Consider the following 20,987-nt stretch of genomic DNA (forward strand, 5'->3'; position numbering starts at 1 on the left):
AAACAGTCATTTCCTGAAAGAAATTCCAAAATGAAAACTCCCAGGAACAGTACAGCTGGCAAAGAAAAAAGGACATCAGCCAGAAATAAAGAATTCAAATATAAGATCATACAAGATTTAACAATTACCAATATAAAAGAGCAGAGAACATAACATGATATATTCCAAAAGACAGAAGACATGTTTATAACCAGAAATAAATTATCCAAACAATGTGAGTATAATTCCCTAGGGTAAAGAAAGGGAGAAGAATGGGCCTTTAATGAAATATAAATCTTCCAGATAAGAAGACCAGAGCTGAGTAGAGATTTAAAAATATAAACATAGGAGTGAAGAATGCATAAGAAGGTAAAGACAAGTGAGCATTCGGAAAAGATTTTATAAAAATGTTTAGTAAAGAGTTATGACATAAAGGTTCCTTTAAAACCATAATGCCATTGAGGTAAACTGCGTCCCCCTGATCTTTGGGGGGGATGGGTGGACCTGAATTGGAAAGACCCTGAATCTTGACCCTTCCTAATCTTTGGGAGCAGGCCCCATCCTCCTGTTCCTAGAGAAAACTCCCATGGTGATCTCCACCTACAATTCAATTGGAGATCTTGGCCTGGGGCATAATCACCACCCTTTATTGAACTGAAAATTAGCCCTTAATTACTCTCTAGCCCCAAAGCATAGAAGGTTAATTTTAGACTCTATACCCAAAACCTTTGTTAATTTCCTAACAGGATTTGGTCCTCTGGAAAGTTGTTTCTCAGTGTAAGCCCATCTTTGCCAAAAAACCTACCTTTGCCAATTCCTTTCTGGAATTGTTTCTTGGAAGTTGTTTCCCAATATAATAAACCCATTTTTTGCCAAAAACCTTGCCTGCATATCAGGACTGTGAATTCTTGCCCAAAAACTTGTGACACCAGACTGGGGACTCCATTGCTATTAGAGTATCTCTCACCCTTCATTTCTCATACCTCAGTGTTCACAGAGGGCTTCAAATAAGATCAAAAGCCAAGGAATGGTTTCATTATATTTTCATGATATTGAAAGCAGCAGGGAAAGGAAAAAATAAAAGAATATACTAGGTGAGTGAAACAGGAAACTGAGGACTTCACAGAAAAATACCTTAAGTAATTCAAGACTCAGCACTAAGGATCTGTTAAGTTATTAAGGCTTTGGGAGAAGAGCAAAGATTTACTCTTCCAGCAGAAAATACCTGAGGTAATCCCTTTTGACCCTTGTTCAAGCTTTTTCAAGAAGAAAAACCTGACCAATTATTTAATGGCCCTATCTCAGAGAAGTCTCCAAAATGGCTATCTATCTGTTCATTGACTACTTATCTGAAGTAAAATAGACCAAGCTCTGGCTTAATTGATTATTAACCTTTGAAGCAAAACAACCCCCCCCCCCCTTTTTTTTTTTAACATTTATTGCTTAACTAAGATCCTGGTATCATAAAAAGCCCATCTGTATTCCAAAGACAAATAAGGAATAAAGGTTGAGTTTGTCAATGATTTTAAAAGGATTGAGAGGAGATGGGTGGGTGAATAATTTCTGTAAAACCTTGACTATATGACTATGTTCTTTACTACTGTAAAATTGCCTTTTCCTGCTTCAGACCTTCTGGTGAAATGACTGCCCTGCTTCGGGAAAGAATCAAAATAAAGAAACTTTTCTATTTGGGTTAGGATCTTTGCATCCCACACATAGCGGGGAAAAAACAAAGGAGGGAAAATGACAGAATCAGAAGGAATGAATAAAAATCTATTCAAATATGGAAGAAGTGCATGTGTATTGGGGGGAGCAGCATCACTTGGATCTCACTTTCATTTGAATTGGTCAAAGTTAGGTAGAACACATATACATACATAAAGAATTTGTAGTAGAAATATGTTTAATTCTCCAAATAAATAGGAAGCAACAGAACAGAGGGCAATAAAAGGGAGGGTAGATTTAGGAAAGGATTGGCCAATCATAAAGAAGGATTTAAAATTAAAATAAAAGAAAGGGTAGGAATCTGTGATAAAAAGGAAGACATAATTATAATTGTGATTGCTAATAACATGTACTGATGGAAGAAGATAGCAGAATGGACTAGAAAGCAGTATCTAGTAAAATGTTATAAGAGTTACAATAAGGAAATATAGCAAAATCTATTATGCCTTAGCTGAACGCAAAAAAGCAGTTGTAGCAATTATAATTCCAGTCAAGGTGACAGGAAAAATAAGCTTAATTAAAGGAGATAAAAAGGGAAATCATTTTGCTAAAAAAATCATATATAGTGAATTAGATTCAATACTTAATATATATGTGTCAAATCCTATATTATCAAAATCCTTAAAGAAAAAATAAAAACATAAAACATAGCAAATATGCATAAAGCCGTATTATTAAATACATTCATTACTACAATCCAACAAAAATTATTTTAAATAAAGGGCCACTAAAGAGAAAACTAAAAATCAATGGGCAACTAAATGACTTAATACTAGAGAATTGGTGGTGTAAAGAACAAATTATAAAAATGGTACATAGATATTAGTAAGAATATCAAAATTATTGGGAATTTACCTACAACATTTTTTAAGGGAAAATATATTAATTTAAAGCATTTTATCAACAAAAAAGAGAACAGATTTTTAAAAAAATCCTGGAAACCTAATTAAAAACATAATAAAAGGCTAAAATAGATATTCTGAAAAATACAAGAATAGGTGAAGAATATTAAAAGGAAAAAATAAGTTTCTAGTGGCAAACACCTGGAAATGAAAAAAAAAATCCATCAGGTAGGGAACAGCTAAGCTAATTATGGCTCATGATACTATTGTGCTAAAAGAATGAAGAAAGCAATGGTTTTGGACAAAACTGAGAAAGTCTTGTATGAACTGATGTGAGGGAAATAAAAAGAACCAGAATAATTTACACTGTGATCCCAATATTATAAAAATGAACAATTCTGAAAGACTTTAGTACTCTGGTCAATGAAGAGATCAATCAGGATTTCAGAGTACTGAAGATAAAGCTGTTCATAGCTCTGCAAGGAATCATATGCATAAACTAATATGCAGAATGAGACACATATGTTTGTGACTAATGGGGGAACTTGTTTTCATATATTATGTTTGTCACAAAGGTTTTATATTTTCTTCTTTCTCCAAATCAGGCATGAAACAGATGGGAGGAAAAAAATGCTTGATGATTGAAAAATAAAATATATATATATATTTTTAAAGGGGAGAAAGAAAAGATTGAAAATGCTTAGAATAGAATGAAAGGAAGTTCACAAGAAAATACAGATAATCAGATTGTTTTGAAAATCATGTGAAACTTATTATATGCTTAAAAAAAAAAAAAGCAAATGCCAATCAATACAATGATCCAAACCACTTTTGAAGGACTTATCATGAAAAATGCTATCCATCCTCAGAGAAAGAATTGATAAAATCTGAATACAGATCGAAGCATACATTTTTTACTTTATTTTTCTTGGGTTTTTATTTTGGTCTATTTTTTTCTTTTATTACATGACCAATAAGGAAACATGTTTTGCCTGGATATGTGTAATAATATCAAATTGCTTGCTTTCTCAGTGAGATGGTGAAGAAGGAAGAAGAGAATTTGGAATTTAATTTTTTTTTTCTGAGGCAATTGGGGTTAAATGACTTGTCTAGGGTCCCACAACTAGGAAGTATTAAGTGTCTGAGGCCAGATGAACTTAGGTCCTCCTGAATTCAGGACCGGTGCTCTATCTACTGCATCATTTAGCTGGCCCTGGAACTTAATTTTAAAAATGAATACTGAAAAATTGTTTCTATATATAATTGGGGGAAAATTAAATATTACATAAAAAGATTTTTAAAAAATTAAACAAACCGGGGGCAGCTAGGTGGTGCAGTGGATAGAACATGGGTCCTGAAGTCATGAGGACCCGAGTTCAAACGTGGCCTTAGACACTTGATACTTTCTAGCTATGTGACCCTGGACAAATCACTTAATCCCAATTGCCTCAGAAAAAACAAAAACAAAAAACCTAATAAGTTAAACAAACAAACAAAAAAGCCATATAAACCTTACATACAATCCTTGTGCTCTGCTGTGTATATGGAAATTCTAATGTAGTGTGTATATGATGTGTATGTATGGGGGGGGGGGGAAGGATGGAGAAGAGTGTTAAATTCAGAATAATATATTTTTTAAAATTTTGAAACCATTTTAAAATTTTAATTTTAACTTGTAAATTTTGAAATATTTTCCTACCTTAAAATTATTTATTTAAAGCTTTTTATTTTCAAAATATATACATGGATAATTTTCGACATTCACCCCTACAAAACTGTGTTCTGATTTTCCCCCCCTCTTACTTCCACCCCTCCCCCAGTTAGCAAATGATCCAATATATGTTAAATGTGCAAAAATAATGTATTTTTAAAAAATAATAAATCAATTGAAATCACCAACAAAACAAAATAGTCCATGCAAATGAATTACTAGACTTTCAGAATTTTGTTGCAAAAAGACTTGAACTTACTAAAAATTTGACATATAACATCCAAAAGAAATTATGAGGTCAACATCAAAGACTAATTACAAGAGACTCAGTAACGAAAAACTATTTTTTATATGTGGAAATGTAAATCATATGTCTAATATTGTCATTGGTAATTGGGTAGTTCAAAAGAAAGATTGAGGTAGAGCTAAGTTATGTTGTAATTCTAAAAAACAAAACAGGTAGGAAAAGATTAAAAGAGTAATTATTTTATATAAATGAGGTGTATGAGGAAGAATTGACACAAAGGAATTAGATGGGGGAGTAGGACTAGTAGTTCTGAAACCCTACTCTCATCAGGAATGCATTAAAGAGGGAACAATACATATATATATGTATGTATCAGGGTATAAATGTCTTCTAAATTCAGATAGGACTAAAAGGCCAAGGGAACATGAAAGGGGAAGATAATAAAGGAAGCATTTTTAGAGGGAACCCTACTTATATTGGATCTGGTTTAAAGAGGATTTAGAAAGGAATAAAAGTCTTCTAATTTCGGACAGAAACAGGAGATCAAGCAAGGAAGGAGAAAAGGTTAGGAAGGAGAGAATAAGGGATGAGAGGTAAGGTAGAAAAACAAAGCAGCAAATAGAAGTAAAGCAGAGGAGTCAGGAGGAATAGGAAATAGGACATACAAACAAACATAATAAAGATCAGGAATAGAATTCATTAGATTAAAAAAAGCAGGAGTAGGAATCATGATCTCAGAGAAAGCTTAAACTAAAATAGATTTTATCAAGAGAAAAATAAGGAAATTATATGTCAGCCATATTAATATTGTTTTAGACTATTTAAAAATAACTAGACTGTATAAGGTTGGAATAGTATAGGAAATGATGAATTGGTAGATTTAGAAAAATATGGAAAGACTTGGACTTAAGAAGGAAGATATTATTTACTTTCAGAGAAACAGAAGACAAACGACACTACCATAGTTTTCCATAGATGCATATGAAGATATGTGTATATATATATATGTATAATTATAAATATCTATGTATATGTATTTCATATTATATGTAATATATTTCATATATTACATATATATGCATGTACAAATATATCTATCTATATATATATATCTATGCTTAATTACAACTTTCTTGGAGGTGAGGGGAAGAATCCAATCAGTGGTATTATCCTGTTGCCACTATGTCTACCCTGTATGATTACATTAGTAATCAGAATAGTTCAATGGTCCCTATCAAAATATTGCATACAGAAGATGCTATTAAATTATGATTCTTCAGAGAAAAGACTGGAATGTATTAGAGAGGGATTGTGAACTTGATAAACAATGTATAGATATGTTAACTGATTTTGAACACTGTGTAAGTTCTTCATAGAAATATGATAAAAATAATTTACATATTACACGGGGGGGGGGAGGGAATTGTATGGAATAGAGAGAGAAAAGGTGAAGAACTTATAGGAATGTATGAATTCTTTTTCTGTATTTTATTATTTCTGTGTTTCCCCTATGACCTGTATAATATGTGCAGGCTCATATCTACTTGAGCCTTGGCCAGCTAGAAACATATTCACTTAACCTGAGCTGATGACATTTATTGGTATTTGACAATTATCAATATTTAGTCTATTAGCTGGACCACTGTCTGCTTGATTAAGCCTGAAGGCCTGATTTTGTGTTTCCTAAAAATCAGGAGATTTCAGAGAAACAGAAGTTTTCCATTCCAATCTCCCCAAATAGCAACAACCAATTAGATGCCTCCCCCTCCCCTTCTCAATGCTCTCATACTTATGATGCAATTTCTTGTATAAAAGCTATGTATCTTTACTACTTCTTTAGTCCTCCTACCGTGAGCTTTCTCTTTCTTATCTCGCCATGAGATGCCTCATCCTCCGGAGGTTTTCAATAAACAACTTTTCTGCCTTCTACTGAATGATCTCTGAGTAGTCATTTTGGTTAAGGGTCTTCTACAATCCTTCACAAACAAATCCAGGCAATCATTCAAAGAACATGTAACATGTCTAATGATTGATAATGATTAAAAATTATATTGTATTAATGTAATAAAATATTATAACAGGTGGAAATGACTAATATGATGACTACAAATTTTTATTAAGTGATCCAAAGTGAGATTAGCAGAACCAAAATAATAAATATAAAGATTAAAAATGGCATACACCTTTACTATATTAATAGTAATACTAATAACGATAGTTAACATTTATATAATATTTATGTATCAGATACTGTTATAGGCAATTTACAATTCTATATGTACCATATGTATAGTATATGTATATATACACATAATGTACATAGTTATATATTGATATTCTTACAAATATTTCATAATGTGAAGATTTGATTTTATAGATATATTATTATTCTAAATATAATAAATTCAAATATTTATTATATATTACCAATGTGTAATATTGAGATATTACTTTATAAATATTTATAATATATTAATACATAATATAAACTTACAGCCAGAGCTACAGGCATATGTAGTATATAAATACTATGGCTTTGTTTTCATGTATGTATATGTATATATAAATACACACACACACACATACACAAACACATATACACATGAAAACAAAGTCTATCAGATAAATTCAGAAAGAAACCCAGAAAACTAATTTTTTGTTTGTTTGTATTTTACATATTCTACATATGTTATAAATTTTGTGGTTTTATCCATGATTTTATTATTATTCTCCTTTTTTTCTTTTTTTCTTCTTTTATGGTTATTGGACAACTTGTTTTTGTTGATAGTTACATTTATAATAGATAAATAGATTATGTGATCTAATGATGAAATTTTTAATATGAAAAAAGGACCATCCTTTAGCTTGACAATTCCCAGCAACTTTTATATTAAACATTTTATATGAATGAAACTTTTTAAAGGAGTTGAAGCTTTTTTATTTTTCTGAAAATAGAGATGTATCCAGTGTCCTTGAAGTCAGGACCTTGTTTATCTGTTTTGTATCTATATTCCCAAGATAGGATTTTTCATATAAATTTGTTTGTTGAATAAACTTAGGAGTCATTGGAGAGGTCATCTAGGTCTGCTATCAGTTTGATCTCTAAATCTATATTATCTATGACTAGGCCCAGGGGGTGTGATTCTGTATCTTTCCCTCTCTCCACTAAGTGCCCTCCCATGGACACATCGACCACATTCAGTCTTGAGGGAGTCTGGTTTCTAATAAGATAGCTTAAGTTTATTTTCTCATGCTCTTTGGCATTTTACACTCTGAACCAAGAAGACAATTACTTGAAGCTTAGTTTGAGGCTCATGTCTAGTGTTTTCACAAAGCAGGGAGTAGAAAGATACTCCATGGAAAACATGAATGAAATGTGGGGTGGCTATTTATTTCCTTTACCAAAGGAAAACTAAATAGAGAAACTCACATATGTCTCAATAGGAAAACTTGAAAAAGCAGCAGCAATCATTTATATTACATTAAAAAAAGCAAGAGTAATTACTATTATAATCAGTAGCACAATGAAACATCTTGTAATAGTTAACCAGAACAGTTCAATTTTCTCCTGCACCGGTAATGTCATTTGTCATTAAAAAAAGAAATTGGCGCCACTCACAGCAGACTATATTGTCCTTAATTCTTCAATTCTAACCCTAACCCTAAATTCTGATATGAAACTCCGTTCCTGATATGAAAAATGTCACTTACCATGTTGGGTCTCTATTGGTCCCCAAAGGGCTATATGCCACAATGACAATATCATGGCTTTGACAAAATTTCAAGAGCTTTGTCTGGATGAAGTATGGATGGCATTCAACCTGTATGGATGAAATATAAAGCTGAATGAAAGATTAAAACTGAGAGCATTGAAGTAATTGGTACTATGCACTGGCAAAAAAGATAGGAAGATGCCATTGATCATATTCATAACCTGAATGGATACCAGGGTAATTGTTGGTAGTCTTCTCTTTCCAACATCTGAGATTCTTTACATTCTGCAAATTTTCTAGGGAAAGGGAGCTATGATACTAGTTTTAGAGATTACTTGGACTTGAGAACCTTCCCTCCTCCCCCCTCATTGTGGATTCCAATAGGTACTAGTAGTTTCTTATCAAAAACTTTTCTTGTTGTAATGCACAGTGGGAAGAAGTACCTGGTTGCAGACTGGCTTATACTTGAGTCCTGGCTTATTCAGAATGAGTTCCAGCTGTCTTCTATTGAAATTAGATACTCCAAGGGACTTCACTAAGCCACTGTCTTTGCAAGCTTCCAGAGCCTGTGCCAAAAACATCATAGCATCATCGATTTTGATTGGAAGGGGTTTTAGATATCATTTGTTCTAAATTTTTCATTTTACAAATGGTGAACTTGACACCCAAAGACACAGATGTAATCAGTAATTTCATTACAAGTGGCAAATGGTGATGAAGAAAAGGGCAAAGGCAAAGATCCAGGTGTATTACCCTAACTATATTCTGCCCAAAGAATGGTAGGGTTTTCTCCAATATCACAGAAATCATCGATAGTAAGGGCAGCTAGATGGCATAGTGGATGGAGAGCTAAACCAGGTATCAGGAAAACCCTATCTATCTAACTATCAGGAAAAACCTATCTAACCTTAACCCTGAGTTTAATCTTACTGAGTTCAAGTCCAACCTCAGATACTTGCCAGCTATATAACCTGGGTAAGTCACTCAACCCTTTTTGCTCAGTTTTTCATTTGCAAAATGAGTTACAAAAGAAAATGACAAACCACTCCAGTATCTTTGCCAAGAAAAGCTGAAATGAACACTAATGAATTGTTGGTAGAATTACAAAATGATCTAGCCATTCTGGAGAACAATTTGGATTTATGCCCAAAGGATGTAAAACTGCATTCCCTTTGACCCAGCAGTGTTTCTACTGAATCTGTATCCCAAGAGATCATAAAAGAGGAAAAAGGACCCATATGTGCAAAACTGTTTATAGCAGTCATTTTTATACTGATAAGGGACTGGAAATTGAGTGGATGCCCATCAGTTGGGGAATGGCCAAATAAGTTATAGTATATAAATGTAATGGAATATTCTTCTGTATGAAATGATGATTTCACAAAAGCCTGGAAAGACTTACATGAACTGATGCTAAGTGAAGATAGCAGAATCAGGAGAAAATGGTACTCAGTAATAAGATTATGAGATGATCAACTATAATGGACTTGGCTCTTCTCAACAATGTGGTGATTCAAAGCAATTCACTAGACTTGTGATGCAAAGTGTCATCTGCATCCACAGAGAGAACTATGGAGACTGAATATGGATTAAAGTATAGTATTTTCACCTTTTTGTTTGTTTCTCTCATGGTTTTTCCTTTTGATCTGATTATTCTTACACAACATGACAAATATGGAAATATGTTTAAAAGAATTGCACATTTTTAACTTATATCAGATAACTTGCTTTTTTGGGGAGGGCAGAGGTAAAGGAGGAAGAAAAAATTGGAACACAGAGTTTTTTTAAAAAAAGGATGTTGAAAATTATTTTTTACATGTATAAGCTATGATATATAAATGTACTTTAGAAAGCTATTTTAAATAAAATGAATCTTTGAAACTTATTTTCAACAAGATAATAGGAAGAGCATTCAATACAGGTCAGCTCTTTAAAATCTGAGATAATAGAGACAGCTAGATGGTGCAGTGGATAGAGCACTAGCCCTGAAATCAGGAGGACCTGAGTTCAAATCTGATTTTAGACACTTGACACTTCCCAGTTGTGTGACCCTGGGTAAATCACTTAACCCCAATGGCCTAAGCAAAAATAAATAAATAAAATTAAAATAAAGTCTAATTTGATAATTGTATTCTCAGGATGACTCATAAAGAAGTCACTTAATTATTGAAATAAAACATCAAAAAAGTCCTTGTGATAGAATTCAGAACAGTTGTAACCTGATGGTACTTAGTGAAGGCTTTAAAGTAGAAATTTCATTCTTTTTCATCCCTTTTTGTGCATGGACAGTCATTAACATTCATTGAAACACTGTTCCATCTTCACTTTTCTTGACCTGAACTAAATAAGAAAAGAAACTGAAATTGTTCCTCTTCTCTCTCTCTCAAAAAAAAAAAAAAAGGAAAACAAGATTTAGCATTTTTATTCTACTATATAACCTGTAGGGTGATTGAGATAGATATTCATTGTGGAGAACAAACAAATGAGATTTCTTTGACCAAGTGTGTGTATTAGTGTGTGCATGTGTATTTGTGTGTATGCATGCTTGTGTTTCACTACTTTATAGTCTCCCAACAAGTGTGAGGTCCTTCTAGAATTTTTAAAAAATAATTTAACTATCTTTTCCCTGAACACCTTTAAATATTTCACTTGTGTTTTCTCCCTTCAATTATGGGCTACCTATGTCAGTACTCCTGCAAATCCATTTCATCCAATGTCTCCTAGACCCATGTTAAGGAAAAGGCCAAAGTGAAAAAAAAAAAATCAAAGTACAAGCAAAATACAGAAAACCCTGCTTACACAGAGCAAACAGGTATTAAAATTTTCCCAAAGTAATTGCTCCATATTGCTCTGTCAATATCAATCAGAGCATATCCAAAACATCTAAGTTCCCATTAATAATCCCCCAAATCCCAAAAGAAAAGCAAAAAAAGGAGTTCAAGCAATGAAGAATAGGGCTCAGTCTTACCTCCCAGGTGTGACACAAATTTATGTTATGGAACAACCAATTACCCTTTTCATCCCGAGGAAAAAGGTCATTTCCAGGCTGGAGAGGGAAGAGAGAGGTTAAGTTCTTTGTTATTCACTTCTTGATATTAAAATCAGAAAACTTAAATTAATATATCATAAAATGTTAGACTTGGAAACTGAATAAGCTTAGAAAAAACTTAATACACAGGTTCCAGTATTGTGGAACCTGATCTGTTCTCTCTTTCTAATCTATCAAATCATCTTCAAATATAGATCTTCAAAGTTCTGATCTTAACATTCTCCCTCTTCCCACCCCCAAGATATTCCAGTAGTTCCCTAATGCCTTAAAACAAAAATGTATGTGTTAACTCCATGACTCCTTTTTTCCCTCCCACCTCCTGGCTATCTGGAATCAATTTATCTGGCTTTTTTTTTTAAACCAGGTCTGTGATTTCTATACTAAAAACACACACCAGTTCAGTAAAGAACACCCTCTAGCCAACATAGGCTGGCACCAGCTTTGCAATTCTTAGTGTCAGAGAGTTATCTGTAGGCATCAAGTAATTTTCTCAAGCTCAAAAACCATTACCCATTATAGGCAGGATTTGAATCTAGGTCTTCCTGACTTTCAGCTTTCTTCAAGACTGCCTTTCTCTAATCTGTCTTTTCAGTCTTAATTCTTATTCCTTTATACGCTTTTAAATTCCAGACACAATGGACTGGTTGTTCTTTGAATTTAACATGCCATTTCCCTTTTCAGTGGAATTGTACATGATATTTTGCATGACTAGAATGCTCTCCTCTTTTCTTATTCCTTTTATTAGATAAAGATAGAGTTTTGGACAATCAAAAATGATAGAGTAGGAGGAAACTTTGTAGTCTAGCTACCCTCACATCTATTCCAACAATGATCTAAAAAAGATGTCAGATTAAGAAATCAAAAAAAGAAACTACAGTGGTCATTTTTCTAGCTCAACATTACAAATTTGAATCATTGCACTATCTGAAAGTCCTTTTTCATTGAGAAAGAAGAAAGAAATGGAAGGGAAAGGAGCAGGAGAAAGGAGAAAGATTGGGTATCATATTTCATGAAATTATGAGAGGAAATTGTACAGACAAGAGGGCAAAATGGAAACAGAAAGAACCCACCAATTACTTTCTGAAAGAAAGATCAAAGTGAAAACTTCTAAGAATGCCATAATCAAAGTCCAGAGCTTCTGGAAGAGAAGGTAAAAAAATGTTGAAAATAGACCTCCCAAAAAGAATTAAAATACCAAGAAATCACAGGATCACACAAGATTTTATATTACCATTCCAAAGGAGTGGAGAAGCATATAATACAATATATATTCCAACAGTCAAAGTCTTGATTCACAATCAAGAATACCTTAGAAATGAACTTGTAATAAAAGAGAGAACTTACAAGCAGTATTGAGGAAAAGATTAGAGCTTAATAGAACTTTGAAATACAAAAATGGGAGTAAAGAGAAGCATAAAAAGGAAATTCAAGTGAGCAATTGGAATACTTGCTAAAGATGGAGTATTACATTCTAATGAGGCTGTGTGATACAAGAATTCCCTAAGAACTATGATGTCATTGAGGGCAATAGAGGAGGGTGGAGGAAGAATAAGGGAAATAAAATCAGATTTATGGCCTCAGAATAATTTTTGTCATGTTTTAATTATTTTAAAAGACAAGAAAAAAAGACATAAGAAGAGGGATGAGGGGAATTTATATAATCAAGGGCTCAAGTAAAAGTCTATACAAAAGTGAAAAGAATGGGGAAAGCAGACATCACTTGAACTTCATTGAGCCTAAAGAGAGTACAATACACAAAAGCACGTGTACTCCTTAGTGTGGAAGTAAATTTAACTCAACAGATAAAAGGGAGAAGGGGAAAAATGAATAAGGAAGAAAGATTCAATAGGAGATTAGTCATTAGAACAAACAACTCCTAAGTATGGATAAAAGTGAATTATAAAGTGAGGTTTAAAATAACACAAAACGAGAAAGAACTCATGATTGCTTTGGATGAGAAGAAAAAGAAGAGTTTAAGCTGTATATATCTAATTTAAAGCATTGGTATTCTATGACTCTCTTTTTACATGTGAAGAAGGATTGGGGCAAAAAAAGAAAAAGTATAAGAAAATAAAATGGAAGGAAATAAACAATTAATGATCACAACTGTGAATTTGAATGGCTTAAAATCCTTAAAATAGAAGTGGCCTATAGAATCCAACAATATGTTGATTGTGAGAAACATTTGAAGCATAAAAGTTTCACACAGAGCTAAAGAGCTGTAGCAATATCGATCGTGCTTCATCTGAAGTTTAAAAAAAGGGCAGAAGTAATTATGTTCTCAGAAAATAGCGAAAATACACACATACAGACAACACACAAGCTACATTTTGCTGAACCATGAACAATAAATCAATCTCAACACTTATCATATATATAACATAAGTTGTATAAATACTTAATACTTAAAATAAATAACTAAATTATTTATATGAAGAGATAGTAAAATTATAATAATGAATGCTCAAGTTATTTAAATTCTTTCAGAACTATGCAAATTTGACCAAAAATATCCAAGAAAGAAGTTGAGGAACTTAATAGAATTTTGGAAAAGTTAGATACAAAAAGGATTTTGTTTATTTGGGAGGATTATTGGATGGAAATAGAAAGGAGTATTCTTTTCCTTGCCAGTGTATGAGACTTTTACATTAAAATGACTATGTACATTTCACTTTATCAGCTCATATAAATCTTTCCAGGTTTTTCTGAGAGCATCCTGCTCTCATCTCTTATAGCACAATAGTATTCTCTCATAATCATATATCACAATTTATTCAGCCATTCCCCAATTGACGAGCATCCCCTCAATTTCCAGTTCTTAGCTATACATGTGGGTCCTTTTCCTTTTTGTTTTTGTTTTTTTTAAAAATCTCTTTTTGGATATAGACTTAGTAGTGGTATCGCTAGGTCAAAGGATTTTATTACATGGTTTTATAGCCCTTTGGTCAGAGTTCCAAGTTACCCTACAGAATGGTTGAATCAGTCATAACTCCATCAACAGTGTATTAATGTCTTATTTTCCTCATATGCCCTCCACCATTTGTCATTTTTTTTTTCTGTCCTATTAGCCAATTTAAGGTATGAGATAGTACCTTGGAATTGTTTTAATTAGTATATCTTCAATTAATAACAAGTTAGAACATTGTTTCATATGGCTATAGACAGCTTTGATTACTTCATCTGAAAAATGTTCATATCTTTTAATCATTTATCAATTGGAGAATGACTTTTTATAAATTTGACTCAGTTCTCTGTATGTTTGAGAAATGAAGCCTTTATCAGAGAAACTTGTTTTAATTTTTCCCCTACAATTATCTCTCCATTCTATTTCACTCTCTCTTGTTTATTCTATTCTCTGCCTCTTTTCACCCTGTCTCTACTCAAAAATGTGTGTGTGTGTGTGTGTGTGTGTGTGTGTGTGTGTATGGCAATTGGTTAAATGACTTACTTGTCCAGAGTCATACAGCTACTAAGTGTGTGTCAGATTTGAACTCAGGTTTTCCCAACTCCAACACTGGTGCTCACTGAATCATCTAGCTGCCCTCCTCAAAAGTATTTTGCTTCTGACTACTCCCTCTCCTAATTTGCCCTCCCTTTTATCATTCCCCTTTTACTTTATCTCTTTCCTTTCCTACTTTCCTGTACTATAAGATAAATTTCTATACCCAATTGAATATATATATATATATAAAATATTCCCTCTTTGAGCCATTCTGGTAAGAGTAAGATTCTATTATTCTCCCCTTATCTCCTCCTTCTTTCCCTCCACTGTAAAAACTTTATCTTGCCTCTTTTTAAGTTCATTTCCCTCTAACCTCTAAACTTGTTGTTAGATATCTTCCCTTCATATTCAACTCATCCAATGCCCTCCTTCTAAATGCCCTAAAAATGAGAAAGTTTTCATGAATTACAAGTGTCATCTTCCCATGTAGGAATATAAACAGTTTAACTTTATTAAGTCTCTTATGGTTACCCTTTTCTATTTACCTTTTTTATACTTCCTTTGAATCTTGTATTTGAAACTCAAATTTTCTATTCATCTCTAGTCTTTTCATCAAGAATATTTGAAAGTCCTCTCTTTCACTGAATATCCAGATTGGATTTATACAAGGAATATAGGATTTTTAAATATTAGGAAAATAATAAGCCTAATTAACCACATTAATAATGAAATAAAAATATGATTATGTCAGTAGATTTAGAAAATAGATTTTTCACAGACAACACCCATTTCTATTTTCATTTAAAAAAACATAGAAAACCAAATAAATTGCTCTTTTCTTATCATGATAAATAATATGTATGATGTATGTCAAAACAAGATTTACCGTTATATTCAAAAGAGATAAACTAAAAATCTTTCCAGGAAATTCAGGGGTTAAAAAAAAAAGAATGTCTACTGTCACCCCTTCTAACTTTATAAAGTACTAAAAATTGTGGCTATCTGGAAGAAGAAATGGAAAAAATAATCAAAAGTAAAGAAGAAATAAAATCATTACTTTTTTGCAGATGATATGGTGTACTAAAAAAAAAAAAACCTTGAAGAGTCAACTAAACATTAATTTAAATAACTTCAGCAAAAATTGTAAGATATAAAATAAATTTACACAACTCACTATCACTTCCACGTATTACCAATATTATCCAGCAGAAAAAGATCAAAAGAGAAATTCCATTTAAAATTACTACAAAATATAAAAAAAATTCTTCAGAATCTGCCTTCCAAAATACACGCAAGATCTAGGTAAAAAACAACTACAAAATGCTGTTTATAGAAATAAGGACACACTGAAATAATTTTAAAATATATTAATTGCTCATGGGTAGGATGAGCCAATGATATAAAAATGACAATACTTTCCAAATTAATTTACTTTACACTATGCCAATCAAAGTACAAAAGAAACTACAAGGGGCAGCTCGGTGGCACAGTGAATAGAGCACCAACCCTGAAGTCAGGAGGACCTGAGTTCAAATCTGGTCTCAGACCCATAACACTTCCTAGCTGTGTGACCCTGGGCAAATCACTTAATCCCAATTGCCTCCAAAAAAAAAAAAAAAGAAGGAAAGAAAGAAAGAAACTTTAATAGAACTAGAAAAATATTAGCTAAATTCATATGGAAGAAAAACAGGAATTTCAAAAGAAATAATTAAAAGAAGTAGGAATTAAGTGAGTATTCTAGTATTAAATATGAAATTAATCACATAGCAGTAATTAGCATGACAATTTGGTTCTGGTTAAAAAATAGAGAACTGATCAGTGGAATAGATTAGGTATACAACATTTGGAACCAAATATATGTAGCGTTCTAGTATTCAATAAATACCAAGATAAAAGCTACTGCAATAAGGACTTACCATATAACAACAACAACAACAACAAAAATGGCAAAATTATATAGTGCTACTTAGATTTTCCCCATGAGTTTAGACTAGGAAAACTTTTTTGAGTTAACTATAGGCTTTTTAATTTTCTGGGGATCAGTGCAATCAGAACAATGTCTTCCACAAATAGGAGTATCTAGATAATTTACATGATATAAGAAATCTGTTTTCTCTTTGGAATTATGCTAGATATATTTTGTGACTGGAACAAACTCTCTTCTCCTCTTTTGGGGGTGCCATACAGCCTTTTTTATGTCTTGCTTGATGTCAGTAAACATAAGATCAAAACTTTTATTTCAATTGTTAATACTTTCTAATACTTTTGTGTAATTTTTGCCGTTAAGTCCAAGGGAAAACTTGTTGAAGGACAGCCTGGAAGGAAGGAAGTATTTAGTAAGTGCCTATTCAGTACTAAGGACTTTACAAATATTATATTTGATCCTCATAGCAATTCTAGGAGTAAAGTCATCAATTGTATTCTGTTCTACCAAATAAAATGCTTTTTAAAAACAGTTATGGAAGAAACCACTTTCTTCAGGCAAGATGTGATCAAAACTTTTTGATTTAAAAAAAAAAGAAAAAAAAACCCAGCTGCCTAAGTTTGGAGACATGGCTTCTTTTAGGAAAAACAATATCTCCCAGACTATAAAGAATAAAACTAAATTGCACATACCAGCAAGCAGTGGGTGAAATTATGTGAGGAATGGCTCAGGATATCTATTAGAGCCAGGCATCTTCACAATGTCTGAATTGAGATCTCCAGTCATAAATCATCAGAGTTACTGAGGCAAGGGCATGCATTTAAGGGTTACTTAAGGGTCATTCAAATTTGGATGATTTTAACAGCTGGACACAATCTTCCTGGATATGGGAGAATAGAATGTGTGGGAAAAATAAAAGTACTGAAATACATGCTTCCTTGCTTTATTATCAAAAAGAATAGTTTAAGATGAAAGTAGCTAAATTGCATTCCACATAGTTAACAAACAATAAGTATAGTGGGATCTTTGGTGCTCTATATGTATTAATGAATTATATGACCATAAATGTATGGCCTATGTCATTTGCAAAAAACCTGCTTATTTTCTTCATATACCTTCAAGATTATTTTTTAAAAATTTGTATGGGAAAGTTGGCATATGGATTGCTAGTTAATTAATCTTTTATTTACCTTTTTTGTTTGTTCACCCTGAAGCCATTCTTTTTATTATTATTATTATTATTAAAGCTTTTTATTTTCAAAACATATGCATGGATGATTTTTCAACATTAATCCTTGCATAGTTTTGTGTTCCAAATTTTCCCCTCCAATATATATGTTAAAATATATGTTAAATCCAATATATGTAAGCATATTTGTATAATTATCTTGCTGCACAAGAAAGATCAGATCAAAAAGGAAAGAAAATAAATATGAAACAAAATACAAATGAACAACAACCAAAAGAGTGAGAATGCTATGTTGTGATCCACTCTCAGTTCCCACAGCCCTCTCTCTGGGTATAGATGGTTCTCTTTGTCACAAGATAATTGGAACTGGACTCAATCATCTCATTGTTAGAAAGAGCCACATTCATCAGAATTAGTCATCATATAGTCTTGTGGTTGCCATGTACAATGACCTCCTGGTTCTGCTCATCAGTTCCTGTAAGTCTCTCCAGGTCTCTCTAAAATCATCCTGTTGATTGTTTCTTATAAAACAATAGTATTCCATATCATTCATACACCATAACTTATTCAGCCATTCTGCAACTGATGAGCATCCATTCAGTTTCCAGTTTCTAGCCACTACAAAAAGGGCTGCCACAAGCCCATCAATTGGAGAATGGTTGGGTAAATTGTGATATGTGAATGTTATGGAATATTATTGTTCTATAAGAAATGACCAACAGGATGAATACAGAGAGGCCTGGAGAGACTTACATGAACTGATGCTAAGTGAAATGAGCAGAACCAGGAGATCATTATACACTTTGACAACGATATTGTATGAGGATGTATTCTGATGGAAGTGGATTTCTATGACAAAGAGACCTAACTCAGTTTCAATTGATAAATAATGGACAGAAGCAGCTACACCCAAAGAAAGAACACTGGGAAACGAATGTGCGCTATTTGTATTTTTGTTTTTCTTCCCAGGTTATTTATACCTTCTGAATCCAATTCTCCCAGTGCAACAAGAGAACTGTTTGGTTCTGCAAACATATGTTGTATCTAGAATATACAGCAACATATCTAACATATATAGGACTGTTTGCCATCTAGGGGAGGGGGTGGAGGGAGGGAGGGGAAAAATCGGAACAGAAGGGAATGCAAGGGATAATGTTGTAAAAAAAAATTACCCTGACATGGATTCTGTCAATATAAAGTTATTATAAAATAAAATAAAATATTAAAAAAAAGCCATGTCATAAAAAGTTTAAAAACCAACTGAGGAATTTTTTATTTATCTTAAAGGAAATAAATATATTATATGTAAAATATGTAATAAATATATAAGTATATATGTGAATTATCTGCATAATTATGATAATTAAACTCATGATTACTGATGAAAGAATATAAAAAAACAAAGAGGAGAGAGCCAAGACAGAACCTTGGAGAGCACCCACAGTGTGTAGACATGACATATAATAAACTAGCAAAGTATGCTGAGAAAAAGCACCAGAAGAAAATATTGTCATGAAAACTTAAGAGGACAATATCCATGATTAACAGTATTAGAAAAATCAGAAATCTCAAGAAAGATTAAGTCTGAGAAAGAATATAAGATATTTCAATGGAGAAGAAATCGATCACTTTGAAGAAAGTAATTTTAATTAGATGATATGACTGGAAGCCAGACTGCAAGAAGTTGAGAAGTGAACTAGGGAAAAATGAGTGAAGGCTATGTAGATCAATAGATTTTTCTAGGAGTCTGAGAGAGAAAAAGAACATGATTGCTTGAGATGATATTAGGGTCTAGTGAAATTTTTTTTTTAATGATGTGGGAACTTTGGGCATATTTGAAGGTAATAATGAAAGTAACATGGGGAGATATTGAAGATTAGGGAAATGTGGAATGGTTGAGGGGACCATCAATAAGAGAAAATGAGAAGAGCATACACAGAGAAGTTGACTTTTTTTTCAAGAAGAAAAGTCACCTCATTAGAGACTGGAGAAAGATCAGAGATTAGACAATGATGTTGATAGGGTTTTGAGATGAAGAAAAGAGAGGAGAGAGCCAATGGCTTCATTTTCTTAGTAAGATAAGACGATATTCTTTTGAGAGGACAGAGGGACAGATTCAACAACTTTCTAGAGAGAAGTGCTGGGAAAGTTTCTATGGGGAATGATATAGGAACTTAATTAGGAAAGAATAAGAGGCATAAAAGAGCCCACTTGAGGTTAGATAATATGAATTTAGAGAGCATTCAGTCATCCCAGGAGTGTGACTTCCTACTTCCATTCAGCAGCCCACAAATAAAAGGAGAAGAGACATATTTGGGAGTAATATAAGATTTAATTTTGGCAAGGAATGAGTGATTGGGGGAAGAAAATGGGGTAGAGTAAGGAATTCAAGAATAGAGGACAGTGTGGTGAAGGTGTGACCTGATACAAACATTTTGTAGAGCAATTTAAAACTATGCCCAAAGGGCTATAAAACCATGTGCAACCTTTGACCTAGCAATACCACTATTAGGTTTGTATCCCAAAAGAGAAAAAGACAAAAACAAAAGGGACTCATAAGTACAAAAATATTTATAACAGATCTTTTCTGGGGGCAAAGAATTGGAAATTGAGAGAATGACCATCACTTTGGGGAATGGCTGGACAAATTATGATATTTAGTTGTGATAAATTACTGTTGTATTACAACAAATAATGATCATTATGCTCTCAGAAAAACCAAGAGCTCACACAAAGTAAAATATAATGTGTCCAAAGTAACAGCAATACTGTAAAATGCTCAATTGTGAATGACTTAGCTAGTCTCAGCAATATAATGATCCAAAACAACTCTCAGAGACTTAAAATGAAAAATACTCTCCATCCCCAGAGAAAAAACTGATGATGTCCGCATGTAGAATAAAACATATTTTTAAACTTTTTAATTTTTTTCTTTTTTGGCCTGTTATCTTGTACAATATGACTATTATGGAAATGTTTTGCATGACTATACATATATAACATATATCAAATTGCTTACCTTCATCATGAGAAGGGGTTGGGGAAGAGAGAGGTTGGGGGAGAGAATTGAACTCAAGTTTTAAAAACAAATGTTAAAAATTGACAGGTAGCTGAAAAAACATAAAATACAAAATGGAGTTTAAAAAAATAGAGGAAAATATATAGT

General features: G+C 32.6%; 1 protein-coding gene across 1 annotated transcript in view; it reads right to left on the bottom strand.

Annotated features, from left to right (window-relative positions):
* AKR1D1 (aldo-keto reductase family 1 member D1) overlaps positions 1 to 20,987 on the bottom strand; it is a 55,603-nt gene that overhangs the window by 14,713 nt on the left and 19,903 nt on the right. Inside the window, exons 4-6 of the mRNA XM_051962397.1 lie at positions 11,186 to 11,263; positions 8,661 to 8,783; positions 8,216 to 8,325 (exon numbers count right to left, since the gene is read on the bottom strand). Coding sequence (XP_051818357.1) covers positions 8,216 to 8,325; positions 8,661 to 8,783; positions 11,186 to 11,263 — 311 coding nt within the window. The remainder of the gene's footprint in view (positions 1 to 8,215; positions 8,326 to 8,660; positions 8,784 to 11,185; positions 11,264 to 20,987) is intronic.

Source organism: Antechinus flavipes, chromosome 5 (genome assembly GCF_016432865.1).
Source record: "Antechinus flavipes isolate AdamAnt ecotype Samford, QLD, Australia chromosome 5, AdamAnt_v2, whole genome shotgun sequence".
NCBI classification, from domain to species: Eukaryota; Metazoa; Chordata; class Mammalia; order Dasyuromorphia; family Dasyuridae; genus Antechinus; species Antechinus flavipes.